The 22,576-nt window shown below is 53.3% G+C and overlaps 1 protein-coding gene across 3 annotated transcripts; it reads right to left on the bottom strand.

Moving 5' to 3' along the window:
* Window positions 1-500: 500 nt before the first annotated feature.
* On the bottom strand, window positions 501-18,729 carry GLT6D1 (glycosyltransferase 6 domain containing 1). 3 transcript variants are annotated; one of them, XM_026712351.2, is made up of 6 exons: window positions 18,460-18,729; window positions 7,132-7,218; window positions 5,620-5,658; window positions 3,752-3,811; window positions 2,792-2,929; window positions 501-2,612 (listed from the first exon to the last, which is right to left on the bottom strand). In XM_026712351.2, exons 1-6 carry the CDS (start codon window positions 18,471-18,473, stop codon window positions 1,919-1,921), a joined length of 1,032 nt encoding a protein of 343 aa, XP_026568136.1. In that variant the 5' UTR covers window positions 18,474-18,729; the 3' UTR covers window positions 501-1,918. The 3 variants fall into 3 exon arrangements, with proteins under 3 accessions (XP_026568136.1, XP_026568134.1, XP_026568137.1); XM_026712349.2 differs by lacking the exon at window positions 18,460-18,729 and adding an exon at window positions 12,277-12,624; XM_026712352.2 differs by lacking the exon at window positions 18,460-18,729 and adding an exon at window positions 8,033-8,179.
* Between the last annotated feature and the right edge of the window lie 3,847 nt (window positions 18,730-22,576).

Below are 22,576 nucleotides of genomic sequence, written 5' to 3' on the forward strand. Positions count from 1 at the left end.
ACCTTCAGCTCCCCTCTTCTGGGTCAGTGGATGCAGAGCGGCCAAAGGGGCTACCTCCTCCTCCTCCTCCTCCTCCTCCTCCTCCTCCTCCTCCTCCAAGGGGCGGAGTGAACTCTGGATGACGTCTGGCCCTTGAGCAAAAAGAAAACGCAGATGGCCTCGGACCCCACCTCTCAGGCCCAGAGCTTCCCCCTGGATTAAGAGTCCCACATCCGGTCAGTCAGTTGCAGAACCCTCTTGTAGAGCTCAGGAAGTTTGCAAAATTGTGACACGGAAGTATTTCTGCCAGGAACTGCTGTCCTTCCTGTATGGGGCCTCCCCTCAATGGTGCCTGAGAGTCCTCCCTGAGACCCTTTAGCTCACTTCCTCCCCTCAAAGGGCTTCGACTTCATCTTTTTCCTCCTCCTTCTCCTCCCCACACCTCCTCCTCCTCCCGCTGTGAGACCTGGGAATTTCCAGCCACGATTCTCTCTGCTCATTCCCACTTCAAAAGACCAGCCGAAGTTAAGATTAGACTTTAATGTTTTGTCATTTACAAGGCAATAAATTAAGGTGCCGATTTCTAAAGGTAGTTAGGCAAGCCAGGTTTCCGGGCCTATCACCTGCACAAGGTACAACCAGTTCATAAATCTCTTCAGTTGATGGCGGGTGTGTTTGTGTGGGGTAAACCAAGGCAGAGGGACCTAGTGCCAGGCACGAGCTTGACTGAACCTTCAAGATGAAGACGGTTTTGAAACCGGACCCCTGAATATTCCAGATGAGGGACTCGAGGAGGCTCCCTCGGGCTGCAGGTAGAGGGGCCTGTTGAGTCCCCTCTTAACTCAGGCCCCTGAGCAGCAGCGTCCCCCGTGCAGGTCTGCCAAAATCTTTGGGACCACAAGGGTGAGAAGAAACGACCAAAGGGAAAGGATGGAAGGATCCCCATCAGTCCAGGGGATGGCATGCTCAAGTACACACGTAGCAGGGTTCCGAGTTCGTGCAAATGAGCTTGTAAAATGAGCTGGCAGACAGGTGTTTCAACAAACAAAGGTGAGCCGGGCACCTTGGCAGGTGGCAAGAGGGACAAAGTGCTCCTCCGTCCGCTGTTCCGACACAGGGACAAAAGCGACGGCTTTTGTTCAGTTTGGTCCAGGCTGCCAACTTTGGTGTGCTTTGTTATTGGGACAGCAGAGAGGCACAAATACCCACCTGGGGTGCTTCGGTGTGCATATTTGAATCCCCAGGAGGGGGAAAGAAGAAGAAGAAAACCGCCCCATTTTGAAAAACGAAGCTTTAGGGAAGAGAAAGCAGAGAGATTGGCTCTGTGTGGCTCCCGGAAGGAGATCGGGTGGAATCTGAAAAGAGGGCCTTGTTGGGGCTTCCTCTGGACACCCTGCCTGCTGTGGATGGGTGCCTTTCCTTCCCTGGCTTCTCCTCCCATGCGGGGGTGAAATCTTGGGACCACCAGGGACGGCCTCTGTGTGCCCGAGAAGACTCTTGCCAAAAGTCCCAAGCACCCAAAAGAGTCTGAGACAAAACGGTCCGATCTAAAAGAAAGGATGAGCTGTTTGGTCTACATTCACTTGCTCTGGGGGTGAAAGGCATACAGAGGTTTAAATGTCGACGAAGCCCAGCTAGGTTCTCTCTCTGAGCGAAGGGGTTCTCCAAACGAGAGAAGCTCAGCCAGGAGGAAGACCTCACCCCACAAGTCGCCACGGGTGAAAAAGAGAGAGAGGCTGAGCAAATGCGGAGCGAAACGAAGGGGGTCGAAGGGGTCAGAGGACAGCTGGACTCTTCCTCACTGTTGCAGCCCCTCTGGGGCCCCAGCTTGGCCCTCCTTATCTTCCGCAGGGGGCGACGGAGTGAGGCTCAGCCGGGCCCTTCAAATGTCCGTGGCTGCAGGCCAGCTCTAGTCCACGCAAGGGGGGGTTGGGGCAGGTCAAATATTGTCTCTGACGTTGTGGTATTCTTTAGGCATCCAGGACAACTTTACATTGTGGATTTGAGGCTGGGGGCCGATATTGTAGTCCCAGCAGTACTCAGGGGAGAGCAGCTTGGTGGGCTTGTTGAGCAGGAAGTACTTGTTGAGGTGGCTCTCGTCGTGCCAGATGGCCTCCACCTCCCGGTCCTTGTCCTGAAGGATGCCTTGGTAGCACTGCCGGGTGAGGTTCAGCACCTGCAGCGGGGTGCCCCCAAAGACTGCCCCGTGGTAGTAGTAGTCCCCCTCTTCGTAGGGGATGTGCGCGGCTGACTCGGGGCGCCTCTCGTAGGTGAAGAGGTTCCTCTGTGCCTTGTAGAACCAGGCATGGAGCTGAGCCACGGATGTGTCGAGGGTCTCCACCCCGTAGTGGCTCCTGAAGACCTGGTCGACGTCCATGCAGAAGAGGAAGTCCACCTCGAAGCGGATGCGCTGCTCGATCAGGTCCCCGATGGTCTTCATGCGCATCATGCTGATGTCTTGCCAGCGGTTCTCCTGCTTGACCGAGATAAGCTTCAGCGTCCGCTGAGGGTCCAGTTTGACCTTGGGCACTCTGAGCAGGTCATCGACCATGATGTAGAAGATGACCTGGTGGCCCGCCATGAAGAAGGTGTTGGCGGAAACCAAGAAGTCCTTCAGGTATTTGTCCAGGTACCTGGAAGGGGAAAGCAAAGGCGGCTGGGATGAGGGGGCTTCTCCGGGTGGGGCAGGTTCTAGCCAGCCCAGCCCAGCCAGCAGGGCTGAAGCTCTTGGATGGGTTTTTCTGGCCTCCTCCTCCTCCTCCTCCTCCTCAGCGGCCCTTTCTTAGCGAAAGCGGCCGGACCAGGCACTTACTTCCCAATGGCGAAAACGGTCAGCCCCACGGTGACTTTCCGCCGCTTGTAGTGCGAGTTGAGGATGTCTCTTTCGAACGTCCCATCCCACACGATGGGGGCTGACCACAGGCTCATGGTGGAGACCTCTGTCCGTGCGCTGCCGGGGGCAGAAAGAGAAAAACACAGATGAGCGTCGCTCCCTGGTCGTCTCAGCCGCCCTTTGGATGAGCTGACTCTCACCCAGCCCCAACCCTCACACTTCCAAAATGCGTATGAGGGGGGCAGTAGGCACCCCCATTCTTCCCTACTGGAGACACGGTTAGAAATCCCAGACCGAAGGAAGGCTGTGGGGGGACTTGGCTGAAGCTCTCCAACCTCACGTTAAAATGTTTGCCAGGGAGCGTCAGGAAGTGGGGAAAATTGGTGCCTTTCAGCATGCTGATAGGAGCCAGATGTTTGGGAAACAACCTCCTCCTCTGGATTTAATTTAAAGCCTTTCCCCGGCTTCCTTTTCCCGCGTTTTCATTTTCGCCGGCTATTTCCAGCCAGCTGGGCTTCTTTCTCCGGGCGAGGCAGGCCGGGGCGGCTTCCAAGCTGAGCGCCGGTTGCCCCTTCCGGCTGAGCCAGCCGCCCTGCAAACTGACACTTGGAAGGAAGGAAGCCAGGTGGGTTGTTTCTCTTTTTTTTTTTGGCCAGGAGACCCTCCTGTGCTGCTGGCTTAACTGGTAGCCTTCCGCTCTGGTTTTGCAGGAGTGAGAAGCTGCGTCGGGGTTTTGCCCTGCCGGAGAGACGCAGAGACGCTGCCCCCTTTGTTCCTTTGGGGATTCTGGGCCTCGGAGCGTCTCCTCTGCCAAGAAGCTTCTCATTGTGGGTTAAAAAGCCCTCGTCATATCTCAAGAACCTTTGACTAGGACAGGAAAGGAGGAAGCTTGGAGGAAGGCCGCCCCGTCTCCCTTTCAAGCCCAAACAGGCTTCTTACCTTGGGTGAAACCAGCTGCTCAGCGGCAACTCTTTCGGTTCTTCGGTCGGAAGCTCACCTCTGCAACAGAGGAGAAAGGAATCGGAAGGTGCTGTTCAAAAAGGCAACGGGGCTTTCTTGGGTTTTTTTTTTTTTCCCCTTTCCTTGGAAATGTTTCGCTTCTCATCCAAGAAGCTTCTTCGGGTCTCGTGCTGTCCTTTTGGGAAAGCCCTTTTGGGACAACCAAGACGTGGAGGATTGAAAAAAAAAAACCAAAAATCTCCGCCGTCACTGCCCCCTCCCACCCACAGCTTGCTGCAAAAAGCTGTCGTTCAGGTGTTTCTCTTTGCTAGAAAACTGAACCAGGGAGAGGCCAAGTCTATCCTGTCACCATCATCGGCTGTCACTCAGGCAGCCAACTTTCCTTTTAGCAAAAGCAAACAAAGGCACCCCTCTCCTTTTGAAGTCATTGTTTTCCCCTTTCTGGTCTGTCGGCTTTCTATCCAGTCAAAGGTAACGCTTTTTTTTTTTTCCCACCCTCTTTTGGCTCCAGTTCCTTACAGGCACATTTTCTTATTCTTCACCACGCCAAAGGGAATGATTTCTAAGGAAACCATTTGGGCACGTTGCAAGGTGGCGCCAGGAGTCGAATAATACCGCAGGGGAGGCTGGAATCTGGCGTGGCTACTACCCGGGGGTGGGCAGGGGGGGAGGTGTCTGTTGGACTCCTCTGCTGGGCAAGAGTTAGGGCCCCTGTGCTGGGGGGAGAGGGGGGCGGAGTGGACCTCAGCAAGATTGGGGGGTGGGCCTGGCTTGGCAGGACAAGGGGTGGATCCCCCACCCACCCACCAGGCTGACTTTGCTCGGGGAGCCGCACTCTGCTGTCATGCTGCAGGAAGAATGCCGCCATCGAGCTTATGCTACTGCAGAGGCCCCCCAAACTTGGCAACTTGTGGACTTCAGCTCCCAGGATTCCCGAGCTGACATGACTGGAGGAGGAATTCTGGGAGTTGAAGTCCACGAGTCTTCAAGTTGGCCAAGTTTGGAGGCCTCTTGGGCTGCTGGGTCGGTCCTTTGTCAGTTGCATTGGTTGGCGCTCCCCACGGGGCCCGTTTTGCAAGCGGGAAAGCCCACTGTTGAGAAAGGTGGCTTGGGTGGTTTTTCTTTCCTAATTGTGCAAAGCCCCACAGCGCTTTGTCAGCTGTGTGCAAAAGTCACCAGTCCCTCTGGGAGTGGAAGAGGGGTTAACGGCTACACCAGAGGCAAATAAGAGGCAGTTGGCCATCGGCCGCCTCCGCTTCCACTCTCAAGGAGGGAGGATGTCCAGGAAAGGGGAACTGGGTCTGCTAGTCACTGGCTGTAGCAATGCCTGGGCCCACATGCCAGCAACAGGAGGCTGACGCAGCAGCCGCAGCGGCAATCGAAGCAGAAGAAGATTAACAGCTGTTTTGAAAGCGCTCAGTGAGAGCATGAAATGTGACATAGTTTGCCCTGCCCGCTTTCCGGTCGCCCCCGTGTCCCTGGCATTCCCAGAGCCCCTGCTCATCTGCACGGGGCTACTTCAGGGGGCTGAGAAGCTCAGCCGGCTGTCAGTCTTTGGAGGGGCTCAACGAGTCCCGGGCAGCAGCCCAATCCTGCCCCTTTCGCAAAGAGGGAAGAGGAAATGAGTCGAACGCCCATTGGCACCGGAGGGCAGTTGCAAGAAAGGCCACGCCCGTGTGGTGAGATTGTGTCAATAGCACCTCGATTCCTAAAGCCTGTGGGGGTGGGTAAAAACACCCTTATTCTGCCCGGCGGGCATTGCCAGGTGAGCCGTGACTCATTTTGGGTGGTGTGAAGTGTCACAAACGGACTGGAGCCAGCAAAAGTAACCGCAGCAGGAGACTTACTCGGCGCTGGTGCTGTCCATCAAGGTCCCTTTCTCATCCCTGTTGAAAAGAAAACAAACACACCTTCTGACTATCTCAAGGTCATCTGCCTGTAACGGCCAGGTAAACACCAGCCGTCCATCACTTCTCATTACTTGGCTTGGCATGGGCAGAACGTGTGTTCTGCAGAAACACCTGGCTGTCTCCGCCCCCAGGTGGGGATTGGAAGCTCTCGCTCCGGAAACCTGGAGCCTCCAGAACTCCAACCTGACATGGTGCTTGGCTCAGAACCGCCCGGGAACTCTAGTCCAAAACATCTGGGTGATCTCGGGACAAGCCTGAAGGAGACCAAACAGCCGGAGAGAAAGCAGCCCTGAGGTTGTCGGGCAACCGCTCTATTTGCACAGACCCCCGCCGACCTTCCCTTCCTCCAATAGTCTTCTCCAAGGAGTTCAGTTCCTTGCTGGACAGGCCCGTTAGGTCTGCAACCCCTTCGGCTGACCTGGAGAGGGCGGTCTTTGATTTAAGGAGTTGGATAATCGGAAAGCTGCAATCGGACCGCCTTTAAATTTGGCAGACGAAAGCAACTTCTCGTCCTTCCTCCATTCCAATATGGCACACACGCAGGGGGTGGTATTCTACCGGTTCAGACCGGTTCTATAGAACCGGTTGTTATGATTCTGCGTTATGATTTTGGAGAATCGGCAAATTGTGTCCCCGCCCCTCTCCGCCCAGTCAGTCCTTATCACGCATGGACAACATTACGCCCCTGCCCGACATCGCTGACTGCATTCTCTCCCGCCCAGTCACTCCTTAAGGTATTTCCTTTTTCCCCCCCTTCCCAACGATCAGCTGTTCCGACGATCAGCTGTGCTGGGATCCCCTTCGCTGTCTTACTGCTTCGCGGGAGGAAGCTGTGCCACCCCACGCTAAAAAATTTGAATCCCACCCCTGGACACATGTGATCAGAGGGAATAGGCTGCATCCTGAAGCGTTCAGGAGTGTGTGAGATTTCACACTGAAAGTAGGCGGTGCACGTGGAGCTTTCTCCAACCTTTCAGGTGCAGCTCTCAGAGGTTGAAATGCGACATGCCAAACAGACACAGGTCTGATCACCCCAGAAAGCTGTGCTGATGGCGCAACAGGCCGAGTTTCCGCGTAAAGACTTTTGGGGCCACACTTCCTCCGTGTGCTTCTCTCCGCAAGAACCACCCATTTCTGCCACACGTGATACCTGGCATGGTTTTTCCAGATCCCTCCCATCTCCTTAATCTGTACGGTTGATTGTCGCAACATTAGCGAAGTGTTCATTGTTCAAGGGACATATTGATTTCCTAACCATTATGGGGATTCTCTCCCTTCTTGTGCTCAAAATGAAGGGAACCCCGATGAGCCTGTCAGCCTTAAAAGGGAGATGGAAATAAGGCACGGCCGGGCTGGGTTAGCCTTTGCCAGAATTGTTGCCGTCCAAAGGAAGCTGGTAGAGCAAGAACAATACATTCAGGTGGCCAAGAATGTGCCTGGCTTTCTTACCTGACCAGGTAGGTGGAAATGGCCAGCGATAAGAGGGCGAGCACGGATATCCATAAGAGAATTGCCTTTCCTTGAGAAAGCGTCATCCTTGATGGAGAGAAAGAGCCAGAGGTTAGCCACCTTGCATTCCCAGACCAAAACCCAGATGCTGATCTAAGGAGGAGGAAGAGGAGGAGGAGGCAGCAGCCCAGCCTTCCATTCCAAGAGAGCCATCTCCAGCGAAGGCAGAAAATTGGCCAGGTATAAACAGCCTTTGCACAAGTATGGAAAAAACCCCAATGTCCCTAATGAAGAATTAATAATACATAAAGTAACGGGAAGTGCTGAAATGAATCTGTTAACGTTGAAATTGAAAGAAAGACGACTATGGGTTTTTCTTCATTTGGAATAAATGGCACGAATGGTTAACGAACAGAACTAAGAAATAAGACCAGGAATCTAATCGTAATAATCCTTCAGAGAGTAAAATGTAAATCTATAAATTATACAAGAATATAAGAATAATTATAGTTAGTTATTATCCAATATTAGACAAATGTAATATAATGTGTTAAGATACTTAAGTTGAGAACCTGTATAGATGTCAAGAATGCTGTTGAAATTATGTAACAAAGGAAACTCAATAAAAACATATTTAAAAGAAAGAAAGAAAGAAAGAAAGAAAGAAAGAAAGAAAGAAAGAAAGAAAGAAAGAAAGAAAGAAAGAAAGAAAGAAAGAAAGAAAGTTGGCTAGGTAGATTCACTTTAGGTAAAGGCTCTGCCCACTCAAGGGCTGGCACCTGCCCTTCGAAGTCTGAGAGCAGCCTTCCTCAACATCCGGCTCTCCAACCCATGCTGGCTGGGGAGGATGGGAGCTGCAGTCCCAGCGATGTGCCAGACCCGGAGAAGATCTGAACAATACCTTGACTTCGGCCTCTGGCTGCTCCGCTCTGGTCACGGTAACATGCAAGGCAAGCTTTGATGTGGTTACTTGGAAGGAACTAAGTACTTGGTCCCTGGCAACCAGCTTCATTTAAGGGCCCGGCCTCTCGGCTCTGTCCTGTTCCACCTTCAGAAAGATTTTGGAAACGTGGGTTTTTTTTTCCTCCCTTCCGCACCCTCGTTTTCCTCTGTGCCACCTCCTTCTGAGGGAGAGCCTGCCCCAGGGCCTTCCCTTCCAGGAGCCGACTTGGGGGCCAAAAGACGGGATCCCTGCTGCCATGCCTGACCAGCGGGGACCGTCAAGATGGCCTTTGCTCAGGGGGTCCTACGGAAAACCAGCATCGGGGCAAGCTCCGAGTCCGGAAGGCAAAGAGGCAGCCTGGAGATTCAGCCTCTCTTCTCCGACTGACTTTAAGAAGAGCAGCTGGGAAGCTGAACACCTTTGGTTTCTCCCAGGAGGAAGGGAGGAAGGCAGCTGCTCTTTGAGAAAAACACAGAAATACACGCCAGACCAGAGGCTCTGTTTTGTGGCTGTTTACTGGGGGGCGGGGAAGGCCTCTTTTAGAAACTCTCGCGGCCTTCCCGGAGAGGGCGTTACCCCCAAAAAATCCGCAGGAGAGTTATCTGCGACGATCCTGAACTCAAGCCTGGGGGGGGGGAAAAAGTGCCTTTCCTGCTGAGAAACACCTAGGACACCCACAGACGCTGCAACGGTCCTAGACCACGGAAGACATTTTAGAACCACTCAATTCCAAACTGCCGTGCAAAAAAAAGTCTCCTGAGAGGTTGATGGTTGTGGCTGCCTTTTTGGGCCACCTTGGCCAAAAGGTTCATAGCCAGACCCTCCCTCCTTTCCTCCCCCCACCCTTTCTCTCTTTCCCTTCTTCCCTCCCTCCTTCCCTCCCACCCACCCACCCTCCCTCCCTCCCTTCTTTCCTTGGCTTGTGAGTTGACCTTAGAAGGGGGGGGGGTTCCACCGTCTTGGTGGGCTAGAAGCAGACTTAACTGCCCATGCCTGGCAACGCACAGCATTAGGTCCCGGTGGCACACATTCCTGGCAGCCGAGCTTCCACAAATTCCCCTGTTGGAATGCCCCCACCCCTCTTTCCCTGAGCTGCCGTTTTGGTCCCCCTGGGCTGAGTCACGTGGACCCCGAACTCGCCACGGCTGCTGCTTCCTCCAAGGCTCCAGATCAAACTTCAGGCGGCTAAAACGAGGCCACCTTCTTTGGCTTTGTCGTTAGCCCCAAATAAATATTTAAAGTCAGGTTGTACGTTTCTGGTAATAAGCCCGACGTATCAACAAAGATGGTTCGGGCTCTGCGTCTCTCCGCAGCCACACAGCGCGACGTGATGCGCCACAAGCCTCCACTTGAGCATCTCTATGTGCCTCCCACTTGGGCAGCCCAGCCCTCCACCTATTGGGGGCCCTTCAGCCACCTCCTCTTTTTAAAGTTATCCCTTGCTCAGTGGTCTGCTTTGTGCATCCATCTCCAGGGCTGAGCTCCAGGGCTGTTGTGCCAGCCGGCCTGGTTGGTGAAGGGGAGGTTCGGCCATCCCAAGAGGCCAAGCCTGCTCCCGCCTTTGCCAGCGCTGGTGGCCAACTTTTCTGTGACCCAGTTTGGGCACCTTTTCCCTTGACCCTTGTGCCTCTCCTGGAGAGAGATGGGGTCAACTCAACTCAGAGGACGGGGAAGGGATGGTTGGATTTGGGCCACATCCCACTTCGTGGTTCTGGACCAAATGCTGGCAACCCGGTTTGTTAAGCAGGCTCTGGCTCAGCTCAGGTTTAACCTGCTCAGATTCACCTGGAAAAATATCCCCCACGTTTCCTCCTTCCAAGGAAGAACATTCGAGTGCCTGGTGGCTGTTACAAAAACAAACAGAAACTCTAAAAGATTATCTGTGGCTGCCCTTTTAGACATCTTGACTAAAGGTGAGCCTCCTTTTGCACGGAACGCACCTCAGCTGAGTCAGTTGCTCCCTTCCGTTTACATTTGAACCATTCTGCTATAAAAGCCTCCCTTCCCTCCCACCTTTTAACGTTTTCAGTGCTTTTATTTGAATTAGATTTGGACGAGTGGTGAGTTTTATGGACCAGGTTGGTGAGTTTTGCCTACGTCATTCCCTAGCATTTCGCTCGTACTGTTTGTTTATAGTCAGGCTGTCCTGAAGTTATTTTCTGACAGGATGTGGCTCGTCTGAGGGGCCTAAGGTCTGTCTTAGAAGCCTTAATGTTTGGGGGATTGACCGTTCATCCCTGTGACCGTTCCTCCCCGTCTAGTCATCTAACCTCCCCCCAAATAAATCCAAAACTTAATCTCATTGTGGCAAATCTTCCCTTCGGATCAAATGGGCAAGAGCACCTCTGCTTCTCCCTAAAAACATATTCCTCAAGGGGTTCAGAGGCTCTTTGGCCAAGACTTAAAGAGGGTTATCAGGGAGCTTCCCCCGAGCCCAACTTGCAGCCTTCAAGATTCGGAGCAAAGGCTAGCAGGAATCCAGGTATGCAAATATTGGCTTAAGATACACAGGGCTTTGGCTTACCTAACAAGGTGATCTGCAATCGCGCTATTTCTTATTGCAACGTAGCATTATCAAAGTAATAGGCATACAAAACCTAATTTCTCCTTTCCTCTCCCTTCTCCTCCTCACCCCACCCCTTTTTTTGCCTCCAAAGGGCAGGAACCGGCAAGTAGAACATCTTAATTTTGCCTACCGATTTTCAGTTACGCCCCAACCTGCTAGGGGAAATAGACTGAAGCAATGAGGGGGTGTGGATGTTTCCCAGAAGAGATACTGGCTGGGAACCATGGTTTTTTCCATACTCCCTCCAAGTCTAGGTCTGGGCACGGCAGCGGGGCCTGCAACCTCAGTTGAGTTTTCAAGGCCATAAAAATGCCCCTGGACATCCTGATATCTGGGCTTTGAATGAGGCAAACCAGTAAGGCAGAGCCTAATAATAATAATAATAATAATAATAATAATAATAATAATAATAATATAACCCGTCCCATCAATTGGTTGGCCAGCAAGTCTTGGGCCTGTTTACTTGGCCTTATTTGACCCAAGCAACAGCAGGATCGCTCCAGGGGTGATTCTTTTGAGGCCAAGGCGGAAAAGAGGCTTTGCTTTAGCACCCCAGTTAAAGAGCGCAGGAGCTCCTTGCTTGAGTTTGCTCTCCTTAGCCCCTTCTCTCTCTCTTTCTCTTTCTCTCTCTCTCTCTCTCTCTCTTGACCCCCAGCCCTTGGGCCAATCCCCCCACTCGGTCCCCCTGTCCAACCAGCACAATGATGAGTTGGAGAACAACGACTAAGGAAGGCCAGGGAGGTGAAGTCCAGCTCCCGAAAGGGAGGCCGAATCGAACCAAGAAGTATTTTCAGGTTCCATTTCCTCACTTAAAAAAAAAAAAAAAACCAGTTTTCATAGTGTACTGTTTTATTAGTCAAATTGCCTCTCCAAATAGTCAAATTTCCTGCCTCGGGCTATTTGAAGCTGTTCCCACAGTGAAAAGCCTCCAGCCTTCGCTCTTAAGTCAGGGGAGAAAAAAATAATAACAACAGCTCATATTTACCAATGTGGCAAATATATCTGGAGCTCTAAACGCAGGTTTGAAGAGGGAAGCACGCAAAAGTTCTCCGCCTTTCCCCCCCACGATGTCCATTTTTTAAAAAGGGAAAACCTCCACTTCTTCCCGCCCCAATTATGAAAACATTTAAGTTCCTGCTTCAAAACACCCCTGCCTCTTCCCCCAATCTATAAATCAAACCCCAACCTTCATGCACCATCTCCAAACTTTTAAGATTCTCTTACAATGCTCTGAATTCCATTTCCTGCCTGCCTCCTTCTACAGCAGGAGGATTTGCTTTCTCTCTCTTTCTCCATCGTGTGCCTCTTAATACTGCACGGCCAAGAACCAAACTTCCCTTCGTTCTCGCTTCCCAACGCTGCTGTGTTGTCCATGAAACAATCCTACCTTTATTTAAAGAATCCCACCATTAGGAGGAGGAGCGGGACAGAGATACAGAGATAACTCTGCTTTTGTAAAGCACTCTGGGCAGACAAAGATAGAAAAAGCAGGGAACAAGGCGAAGAGATTTCTTAAACACGTTTAAAACCAAAACACAAAAGCAGGCGAATAACCAGAGAAGGAGAAAGTAGAAACGGCCGCTTAAGCCAGAGGGGCAGGCGGGCAAAGTAAAATAATTGTAGAGCACATACGCACCGAATGCTGAAGTTGACCTCTCTAGGTTGCAAAAATAGAGGAGGGAAATAACAGGCAGGGCTTGATTCTGCCGAACTGGGCAGATTTGCACAAAAGGAAAGCTTTCCAGCCTTTTCTGTCAAAACTAAGCCCCGTTTCGTTGTCTCCTCTTCTGGATGCATCATTGACAGTGCTTCCCGCCAGAAGCTGAAGAAGAGCAAACTGGTCAAAAGAAGAAGTCGGGCAACGTAGGAGTCGAAAGAGCCATCGGAGGAAACCGTGTTTGGAGTGCTTTCTTATTTTCCCTGCGCTCTTTCCCTCCATCCCAAGGCTGCCTGCCACGTTTCCATGTTTTCCTCACAGAAAACTGGCGAATGGAATTCCTATTGGTAAATCTGAGGTCGGGAATAGAGAGTCGGAAGGTGGAGCCGTTTTTCTCCTGGCTGGGAAATGATGTTTTGACAGGGCAGCAGACGGGGGTGGGGTGGGGGAAGTGGGGGGGTAGGCAAAGGAAGGGAGCTTCTTCATCTCCAGATGGTCCAGTCTCGCCTTAAAATGATTGGCCCGCATCTAGTCCCGTGGGGCTTCTCGGTTAAGCTGCGGTAGAACAGAGTTTGCTTTCCTAATGCTAGTCCAGAGCCCATCCTTCTCCCTTGCCTTTGTCCCTCAAAACCAAAAAATAAAAATAAAAAATATCAACAGCTGGGGGAAAAAAAAACCAACAACCTTCGGATTTCTGACCCTCTCAATTTTGGAGCCGAATTCTTTTGCCGCAAAGGTCCCCAGATCCCCAGATAGTTTGATGGCTTGAAAAAGTCCAGGAAAGGGAAAGACGGTGATAGGGAGGGAAAGAAGGGAGGTGATTGATTGATTAACTTATTTTGAATATTGAGCATTGGGCTGGGAGGGGTCTGTCCCCCCCCCCCCCCCAACCAGACTAAACCCCCAAAAAACTGAGGTACTTTATGAACGATAAACTTTTCAAAAGTTCTGAGGATCTGAATTTTCGAAGCAACATTAAGCTTTGGGGAGAAATGCAGGGATCCCACTGCCCTCAAAGTCGGCCCAGGGAAGATCCGTGAGTGGGGTGGGGTCTCTGGGAAGGTCCCCCCCCACCCCAGCCAGCCCTAGGAAGTGCTACTTCCCTTTCCCACAGATATTGTAACACCTGACCTTGCCTGTAAACTGTCGTAAGCACCAGAAAGAGTTACCAAAGTCCAGAGACGGTGCTGTTAAAGAAAAGCTCCTTTTTTTTAAAAAAAGAAAAAAAGTTCTCCCCCTCCCTGTGGTCTGTTTCAAATACCCTGCCGGTGAAGGACATGGGTGTGTGCAGGGTTCAAATGCTTGTGGAATGCGTTTAAAGATTTTAAATCTTAATCCCTTTAACAAGGATAGGTTATCCTCCTGACAATGGCAGAGTATTTCCTAGTCGTGCCCTTCTAGTCATGATGGACAGATTTGCAGCCAGGAAAGAAAGACTTATGTTCTCTTCATCCTTACATAAACATATTTTTTTTAAAAATTCAGAATAGCAGCCCTGACTTTCTTGGAGCGCAAACAGTAAACAGTGCAGGATTGGCTTCCGTTCTAAGTACGAAATAGCCGCTTGTGTTTATTGGGAAAAAACGTTGCACCCAAGAACGCTTGGAAGAGGTTAAGGTCAGGACTTTCCTTTTAAAAAAAAATCAATTGGGGAGGGGGAGCAGTGCATTTGTGGGGTCCTAACATGGCCCAACGGGGACTGCCCAGCGCGTTGAAGCCTTCCTGGCAAATCTGCGCCGGGCTGGGCTGGGCTGGGGGCATCTCTGGCGGCTTTGCCTCTTCTAACACTTCTGAATTCCTCCGAGCTTTGCCGGCCTCCGTCAGGTCTCCCCGCTAGGAGGAAGCCCCTCCGGACCACCCAGTTAATTCTTATATTCAATGGCCTTGGTTCATCGCTCCGCCTTTTGCACAAACAATGCCCCCCAAATGCCAATTCCTTGTTTTTAAAGAAAGTTTTGGTGGCACGACCGCTTCAAAGAGGGAATTTGGCTTGGTGGGGGACCGGAGTCCCTTTCGGTCCTGGGAAAGGATTGGGAGGTCTGCTTGCCCGCCACCCACCCAGGCTCAGCCTGTTTTCCTTTTGACCCCCCCACCCCACCCCCCTGCCCCCACCAGGCCTTCCTGGAGAGGCTGAGAGGGCAGGGAAACAAGCCCCCACCACCACCTCCAGCTTTGAAAGCCCTGGACGCTGGTGGCCACTTCCTCCTGGCTACAGAGGATGGCCCAGGGGGGGTCCACACCTTTATGCCCAGGGAGGGGGGGGCTTCTGACTCTGGACTTTGGGACAAGAGGAAGTCCCCCCCACACACAAAAAGGATCCTGGGAAAAGAGGTTTTCTGTCCTTGGGGTGCAGCTGCCGGCGGGGCTGTGGGGCTCCTTGCAAACGACCCAGAGCCCTGCGGTGGAGTCTGGGGGAAGGGAAGGGCCTGGGGGCTTCGGGCTTCTCTCCGTAGGGCTGCTCTCAGGGCAGGTCCCCCCCCCCAGGAGGTCGCCCTTCTCTTCCCCTGTTTCAGGCCCTCTCGGTTCTCCCCGGAGTCGGCTCTGAGGCTTTGGCAGGGTCTCCGGGGGAGAAGGCGCCCAGCCATGCTGAGGTTTCGCTGTCCTTCCGTTGCTCTTTGCTCCAATTAGGCCCACATTGCGGCAGCTGGAAGGATCTCCCCGGTCTTTGGCAGAAAGAGCCAACATGGCTCCCAGGCAGCCGGCCACAGCCACCCCCGCCTTCCCTAGAGGGCCGCCTTGACCTCATCCAGCCTTCTCCATCCAATGGCCAGGCTGCCTTTTGCAGGCCTTCTGGAGGAGGCCGGCGTATCCCACCCACCCCCCCCCACGGCCAAAAATGCAGGTGGTCCAAGGATCAGCACAGCAGGGAGGGATCCAGTTGATTCTTGAGAACTGAGTGGCCGGCCCTGGGGGGAGGGACGGGACGGGGACGGGCTGAAAAAATGAAAGCTGTGACCAGGGAAGTTGTGTGTGTTGGGGGCTGGGGATGGGGGGCTCGCTAACTTCTGCTCCCGTCAGCCCCGAATGGGCCGGGATTGAAGTCCAATCGCAAATAGCGGGCAGTCAGAATTGGGGCAAGTTACTTCCCTGCAAAGAGGAGCGAGGCATAGGGGGGCCCCCAGCGGGGGGGGGCTTCTGGTGCTGCTTCCTCATCCAATGCAAAGCCCACCCACCCCCCACCAAGCTCTGCACCCCTTCCCCCCACACATGCTGTCCCAACTGAAAAAAATATTTGGTCCCCGTGTCGTCCAGCACTTTTGCCTCAAACTGCCCTGCGCCGCCCACTCTGCCCCTTTTCTCGAGAAATACATTTATTAGAGGGGTCCTGATCTCTCTCTCTCTCTTTCTTTCTTTCTTTCTTTCTTTCTTTCTTTCTTTCTTTCTTTCTTCCTTCCTTCCTTCCTTCCTTCCTTCCTTCCTTCCTTCCTTCCTTCCTTCCTTTCTTTCTTTCTTCCTCTCCCTCCCTCCCTCTCTCTCTCCCTCCCTCTTCCTCTCTCTTCCTCTCTCTCTCCCTCTCCATCTCCCTCCCTCTCTCTCCCCCTCCCTCCCTCTCTCCCTCTTCCTTTCTCTCTCTCCCTCTGTCTCTCTCCCTCCCCATCTCAGGCTCCCTCTCCCTCCCTCCCCCTCTCTCTCCCTCCCTCTCTCTCTCACTCCATCCCTTCCCCTCTCCCCCCTTCCTCTCTCTCTCTCTCTCCCTCCCTCTCTCTCCTCCCCTCCTCTAACATAATGAATCACAGTTCTCCACCCGCCTCCCCACCCCCGCTTTGGAAAGCCGAAGAGGTAAGGGAGCGCTTTCCTCCCGGAAGGGAAAACAGCCCTTGCGAAGGAAAGAGCCGGCTCCTTCCCTCCTTTCCCTGCCTGCTCCGGCTTCCCATTTTCGGCCTTTGCTCTGCCTCTTTCCTTCCCCCACCCCTAGTGTGAACGCCTGCCTTTCAGAAGAACGGGTTGTTATTTCTTGGCACTTGTGAATCACAAAGGAGTGGCCACCCGCTTGCACCCAGGAGCCTGGCAGGGAGGAAGGAGGAGGAAGGAGCCCCAGGCACCCCAAGGAGGAAGATCCTTGCCTAAATAAAACATCCAGCCCCCCGCCCCCTGAAAGCCCCCCTTTGCTGAATCCTTTTAAACCACAGGGGTCTCCAACCTTGGCAACTTTAAGCTTTGCAGGCTGGGGAATTCTGGGAGTTGAAGTCTGCCAGGCTTCAAAGTTGCCATGGTTGGAGACCCCTAGTTTAAACCAACGAACTTAAGCCGGTTGAGCGGGACGGAGGCAAACCTCGAAGAAGGGGCCCTCCGGCAGAACAGACCCTCCCGCCTCCACAAAAGCGACCCCCGAGAAGGCTCCATCATGGCACATCAACACCTGCATCGGCTGAAAGGAGGAAAAAGGCCCCTCTGCCCCCAATTCTTCCAATTCCTATCCGGATCTCTCTGCCCCAAAATCACCCTCCCTCCCTCCCTCCCTCCTTCCGCTTGGGTTTCGCCAGGCAAGTGCCCCTAGTATCTGGGAGGACGTTAAACTGCTCTGGGGAGGGGGCAGTTGAAGATTTGGGGCACATCTCTTAAACCCCAGCCCGTAAGGAGACCCACAGGGGGGACATTCCTGGATGGTTGAGTCAAAATATCAGCTGTCCTGCACAGAGGCGCCCCCAGAGCAAGGGGGGAGCATTCAGACATTTTTACAGATACGGATAATCAGAGTTGGAAGGGGCCTTGTGGGTCATGTAGTCCAACCCCGCCCACCCAAGCGGGAGACCCTACACCATTTCTGACCAATGGCAGTTCAGTCTCTTCTGATGGCGCTCCCACAACTTCCAAGGGCAACTTCTCTTCCATGGGTTGACTGTTCTCACTGTCAGAAAGCTTCTCCTTATTTCCAGGTTGAATCTCTCCTTGTTCAGTTTCCATCCATTATTCCTTGTCTGGCCTACAGGCGCTTTAGGAAACAGCTTGACCCCTTTTCCTCCTCCCTGGGGCAGCCCCTCAAATATTGGAAGACCGCTATCATGGCAGGGCGGCTGCCACCTCCCACCCCCGACATTAGTAAGTTCAGCCAGGAGCATCAAAGCTTGTTGAGGCAGGATTAAATCTCCCTTCAGACCCACTTAAGACGTTCTGCTGAAGCTCGGATCCATCCAGTATAGTACAACGCAGTATGAAAGATGAAATTAAGCTCGCTCTCTCATACACACACACAGAGAGAGACAGAGACAGAGACAGAGACAGAGACAGAGAAAGCACAAGAGAAAACGTTAGGACCCCTCCTCCCTGGCCTGGTTGGTGGCTTGCAGCTCTTCCTGCCCCCCAGCAGAAAGGCCAAAGTTTTGCCAGATCCTCTCAAGTGGTCAGTTCCGCCCACCTCTGGGATCTGTTATGGCTTTTCCTTCTGACCGGCTCTTCCCACAGAAGATCCAGTTTGGCCGAGCTGATAAAGTTCTCCGCTCATCCTTCGGACCTATTAAGTCCGGGGATGTCCGCCTGCGCTCGCTATGGGCCTCATCAGGACGATGTTCCTTGCGCAGAAAAAGGGGCCTTTCCTATCTTTCCTGGTGCGCCTTGTCGTGAGGGGGATTTGGACCTCCTGCACTCACAGGTTCTGGGCGGGGCAGTGGGGGGGAATTGTCCACACAATGTCTACACAGCCCATCTCTCCGCAGCCCCTCCCTGGGCTCTGCCTCTTCCGCCATATCACCCTCGAAGTGTCCTTCGTTCATTTGTTCTATTATTCCCCGCAATGTCATTTTTTTATTGCCCGGATATTTGCAGGATTGCACCTTCTTGCAGGGACAAAGGACAAAGTTCGGACTTTGCCCTTTCGTACCACCCTCCACCACCACCCTACCCCAAAGGTCCGGATCCCAAATCTTGCTGCGGGCCCCGGGGTGGGGGGTGGGAGGTCGGGGGGGGCAGGAAGGGGGAGGGTGAGCCTGTGGCATGCGTACATATGTGTGTGCGTGTGAGAGAGAGAGAGAAAGCGCTGGGGGCTGGCATTGCCCACCCGCTCACCAGTCCAATGGGATGGAAACGGTGTGCCATATGTCAGTGCCAGGGCACTGGGGGGAAGAAAGAGAGAGAGGGGGGGGGGGCGGGTTGAGAGCTTCCTTGGCATACCAAACCCCCAGTTTGGGACCCCGCCAGCCAGGGGAAGAAAGAACGGGAGCCGACCTTTTCAGAAGCATCGCGAGGAGTGGCAGCACCCTGGTCCTGGAGAAGAGCTGGCCTCGCTTCGTGGTCTTCGCCCAGGCTGGGCAGAACGTCTGACACCCGCTGGACAGCTCCTGGCTTTGACTCCCCAAGAGCAGGAAAGGCTCTGTAGGGTGTGGGGTGGGTGGGCAAAAGCTACTCCTCCTTGGCTCTCCTGCCTGCCAATAATTAACTCTGGTTCAGCAGCACCTTCAGGCTGGCATCCTGGTTTAAAAGGCTGGCATTCCCTCCGGTGGGAGGAGGAAGAGGAGGAGGAGGAGGTGGCTCAGGCAATTTTCCCCTCCTGGGTGAGCAGACAAGGTTGGCCAACGGGAAAGGATGGACTTTGTGATACCTGGGAGACTCACGGCTCTGGCTGAAGGGAGGAGGAAACGGCAAACTCCCTTGCAAGTTGCAAATCAAATAAACAGAACTGGCACACCAGAAGGGACTCGGTGTCTTCCCTTCCCTTTTAAGATGACAAAGGCACTTTATTTTAAGCAGGAACCTCTCCCAGCCTAACCTGAAAACGGCTGCAGGTGGGGGAATCGAGCCACAATCCAGCTATGCTTTCTTTCCCGGGGGGTTCCCTAACGTCTAAGGTCCTTGCTGTGTTTTTATGCTGAGGGGGCGATGAGCTTCCCTGGATGGGAGCAGTGTATCCCCCGACCTCTCTGCTCTAGGCACACCTGGGCAAGGCTAGTGAGAATGCAGCGTGGCAACAGAGACCAAATCGCCCTTCAAACTTCCTCCCAAAACAACCCAGACGCCTCCTTTCCAATGATGGGGTACGAGAAGAACGGTGTTGTTCCAGCTGTTAACCTGTCCTCCAGTTTACAGTGGCTTTCAATGCAGGTGGTCCGCTTTTTCCTCCCCAAAGGTGGGCTCCACTTACCTTTGGTTTCTGAGGCACCTTTCCCGGCTCTCGGAGAGACGGTGGCTGTGCCGGACGGCTGCATTGGGCAGCTGACCAAAATGGCAAAACCACAGGCAAAGAAAAAGGACCTTTGCTTCCTGCTAAAATAGCCGGCAGACGAAGGCAGCCACTTCCTCCCCGTGGAAACCGCAAGACCCACTTGGGACGGAAGAGGAACCTGTGGGAAGGTCTGCTTGGTATGTGGGCCGCATGTGTGCGTGGAAGAGAAAAAGGGCAAGAAAGAAAGAAAGAAAGAAAGGGGGGGAAAATGGAAAGGAAAGGAAGGGAGGGAGGGGAAGAGAAGGGAAGAAAGTTTCTCTCTACTTTTCCCTGTGACAAACCAATTTCCCCAGATCCTCGAGGTCTTTATTTGGCCCCAGTGGTCAAAGGGAGCAGGCAGACCTGACACTGCCAAACCTTCTGAGCGGAGAGCGAAGTTGGCGGGTTTTTGCGCCTGAGTTTTCAGGCTGCCCTTTAAGTCAGCCCTGCAAGGAGGGCCTTTGCAGGGCTCCTGGGCCCCTTTCCCAGAGAGGGAAGGGTCTTGGGGGGCCTCTGTGCCTCTGACACCTTCCTGCTCTTCTGGCCTTCCACAAAAATAAAAGGAGACGCAGGAGGGAGGGAAGAGCCGGGCCCGGGAACATCCCAGAGCTGCTCAGCAGGAAGCAGCCCTCCAAGAGAAGTGGCTGAAAAAGAGTATTATAAGATTTGGAATTTATTTTATGAATGATTAGACGGAAGAATAAGGAACTGGAATATGTGGCAATAGCAATAACATACCGATTGATTTTGAATGTATAAGAGAGGGAATATAACTTAGTAAGGATGGGATGTGTGTGTGTGTGTGTGTGTGTGTGTTAAGTTTTCGCGGGTACTTACATGTATGGTATTCAGCTTTGTTTGGGTATTTTCCCACGACAAGAACCTCTCAAAATACTTGGTCTGTGTTTATTGGTCTTGGAGTTTGCTGTGTTCTGCTTGACTGGTGTTTTCTAATACCCTCTGTATGTTTTGTGGCTCTTTTTGTGTCTTGGTTGGCTGGCAACATTGTGTTTCCTGTGTTGGAGGCTTTTAGTGCGGCTTGGCTCCGAGTAAATGGACGGCTATCCTTTGTTAGGAAGCTAGGTTTCATCTGGGTGCCTGGTTGGGGTGTGTTTGAGCTGGAGGTATCGGCGGTGGGGGATCTGTTTGTGCCAAGGTGTTTGCCTGGCTTGTGGTGTGGAGATTTTTTTTTGTTTGTGAGTGCAGGCTTCCAAATGATTGACAGCCTGGTGACATCATCTCTTCTATTCATGCTTTCAGGTCTTTTTTCAATCTCTATGGCTTCTCTGATAATTCTGTAGCTGAGGTTTTCTATAGTGGGGTTTTCTAAACCTAGCATAATAAGAAACATGCTGGGGTGGGGGGCTAACCCAGGGCTTCCCCTCTCCTCTCTTGGTTCCCGGCCGTCCCTCTCCAGAGCGTAGCCCTGTCCAGCTCTCTGAGCCCTTCACTTCCCATCCTGCTACCTGAGCACCAAGGTGAACCAGCCCCACTACCACCACCCCACTTAACAGAAAACCATTGTCTCTGCTCCCGGCATTCTTGCCCGCCACCTTCTGAGTGTCTCCAAAGCCCTAAACAATTGCCCGAGGGCAAAAACCTGGCGTGAAACTGAGACGCGGGCACGTTCAGACCTTTTGCCAACACCGGTTTTGTTTTCGTAGCTCATATTTGGACAGGCAGCCAAAACTTCGAAAGGTCAGGGGGTGGCAGTTCTTGTTGGGCGTCATCGCGAGATGGCGGGAAGGCTTGCTGGCACTTGTTCTCAGGGAACCAAAACTTCTGTCGTTGGCCAATGTGCTCCACCAGCCATAGTTGGGCGCAACGCCCAACGCAGTTGTTTACAGATCGGGCGTGAATACGTTCTCGCCTCTTCCTTGGCTTCTGGGGGCCTCGGCCCGCCCTCCGCCCCTTCTGAGGCCGGAGCCTCAGCGTCCTTCCCTTTTGCTAGCCGACGGGCAAGGACTGTCTCCTTCCTTGCTACGGCCACAAACGAGAGGGAGGGGGGTCTCCTCGTCCGGAGACAGACTGGGCTGTCCACATGTAGGTCATCCTTGGCAGGGAATTAAGGGCTCTGCTGTTGTTCCTGGCACCACCAACCCAGCCCCCCCTCCTGCCTCAAGGATCCAAGTGGATCATTCGGAGAGGTTCTCGTTGCGAAAGAAAACCCCAGATGGTCGATCTCTCTGCTTGCTTCGACTGCTGCATTTCAGGGACGGCGTTGTTTAAACGAAAGCCAGAAACCCCAGTGGGGCTTTTTGGGGGTGGGTGGGTGGGGGAGAGGAGAGGGAGTCCAATTCCGCTTCGGCTGCACCCCCTAGTGGTCAGTGGAAAAGCAGACTTCTCCCAACTTGGCTTTCTTGATTGTTTGTTGTGGTGACTAAGCCCCTTCCTTGTTTGAAGGTCGATGTTTCCACAAGGTTGCACTCGGGGAAATGCAAGAAGGAGGAGAAGGAGAAGACGGGGACCCTTGGATTTGTGGATTTGTCCGGCGTGTCTGAACGGAAACCAAGTCTTCCCGTCTTTGACCAGATGCTTGTCAGTGCCAGCAGAGGGCGCTCAGACCCCTTTCATGGATGGAAGCAAGCCATCCAAAACTCACCTTGGAGAGAGAGAGACAGAGACAGAGACAGAGACAGAGAGAAAGAGAGAGAGGGAGGGAGGTAGTCTATCTTGGGAAGCCTGGGGCCGACACACCACTTCCACAGGGACGGAGCTGGGACTTCCAAGGTGGAAAATGTCGCTCCTGCTTTCCAGGGGTGAAAAGTTGTGCCGTCATCTGAATGTCACCGCAAAAGGATTCGGGTCAGCAGCAGGGGGGCCCTGCAGAGAGGCCAGGCTGGGGTGTCTTTGGCTGCCCTCCACCAAGCCCCCTTTCCTGCCACCACCACCCCCTGCTGCTGCCTCCCTTCCCTGGTTCTGGCCGGTGGGCCTGCCCTGCACGCTCCTTCTCGGGGTGCGTGCCGCTGAACGTGACTCTGTGAGGCTCCCCCCACCAACCCAGAACTGGCTTTTCCTGCATCCTGAGACAGGCCGGCCGAGGGACAAAGCCCGGATTGTGCCAGATGATGGGCAGGCAGCGGAGGGAGGCGGGCCATCGGGGGTTTGGCCAAATGCCAGCATGGGAAACCACTTCCTCCTCCC

Source organism: Pseudonaja textilis, chromosome 17, assembly GCF_049901715.1.
Source record: "Pseudonaja textilis isolate UNSWEBS1 chromosome 17, rPseTex1.2, whole genome shotgun sequence".
In the NCBI taxonomy this organism is placed as follows: domain Eukaryota; kingdom Metazoa; phylum Chordata; class Lepidosauria; order Squamata; family Elapidae; genus Pseudonaja; species Pseudonaja textilis.

Coding starts and splice junctions, on each gene's coding strand:
- GLT6D1 (XM_026712349.2), bottom strand. CDS start 12,440: ATGATGCATCCAGAAGAGGAGACAACGAAACGGGGCTTAGTTTTGACA. Junction 3,812..5,619: donor ATGGACAGCACCAGCGCCGA/GTAAGTCTCCTG, acceptor CCTCTGTTGCAG/AGGTGAGCTTCCGACCGAAG. Junction 2,613..2,791: donor ACCGTTTTCGCCATTGGGAA/GTAAGTGCCTGG, acceptor TTCCCCTTCCAG/GTACCTGGACAAATACCTGA.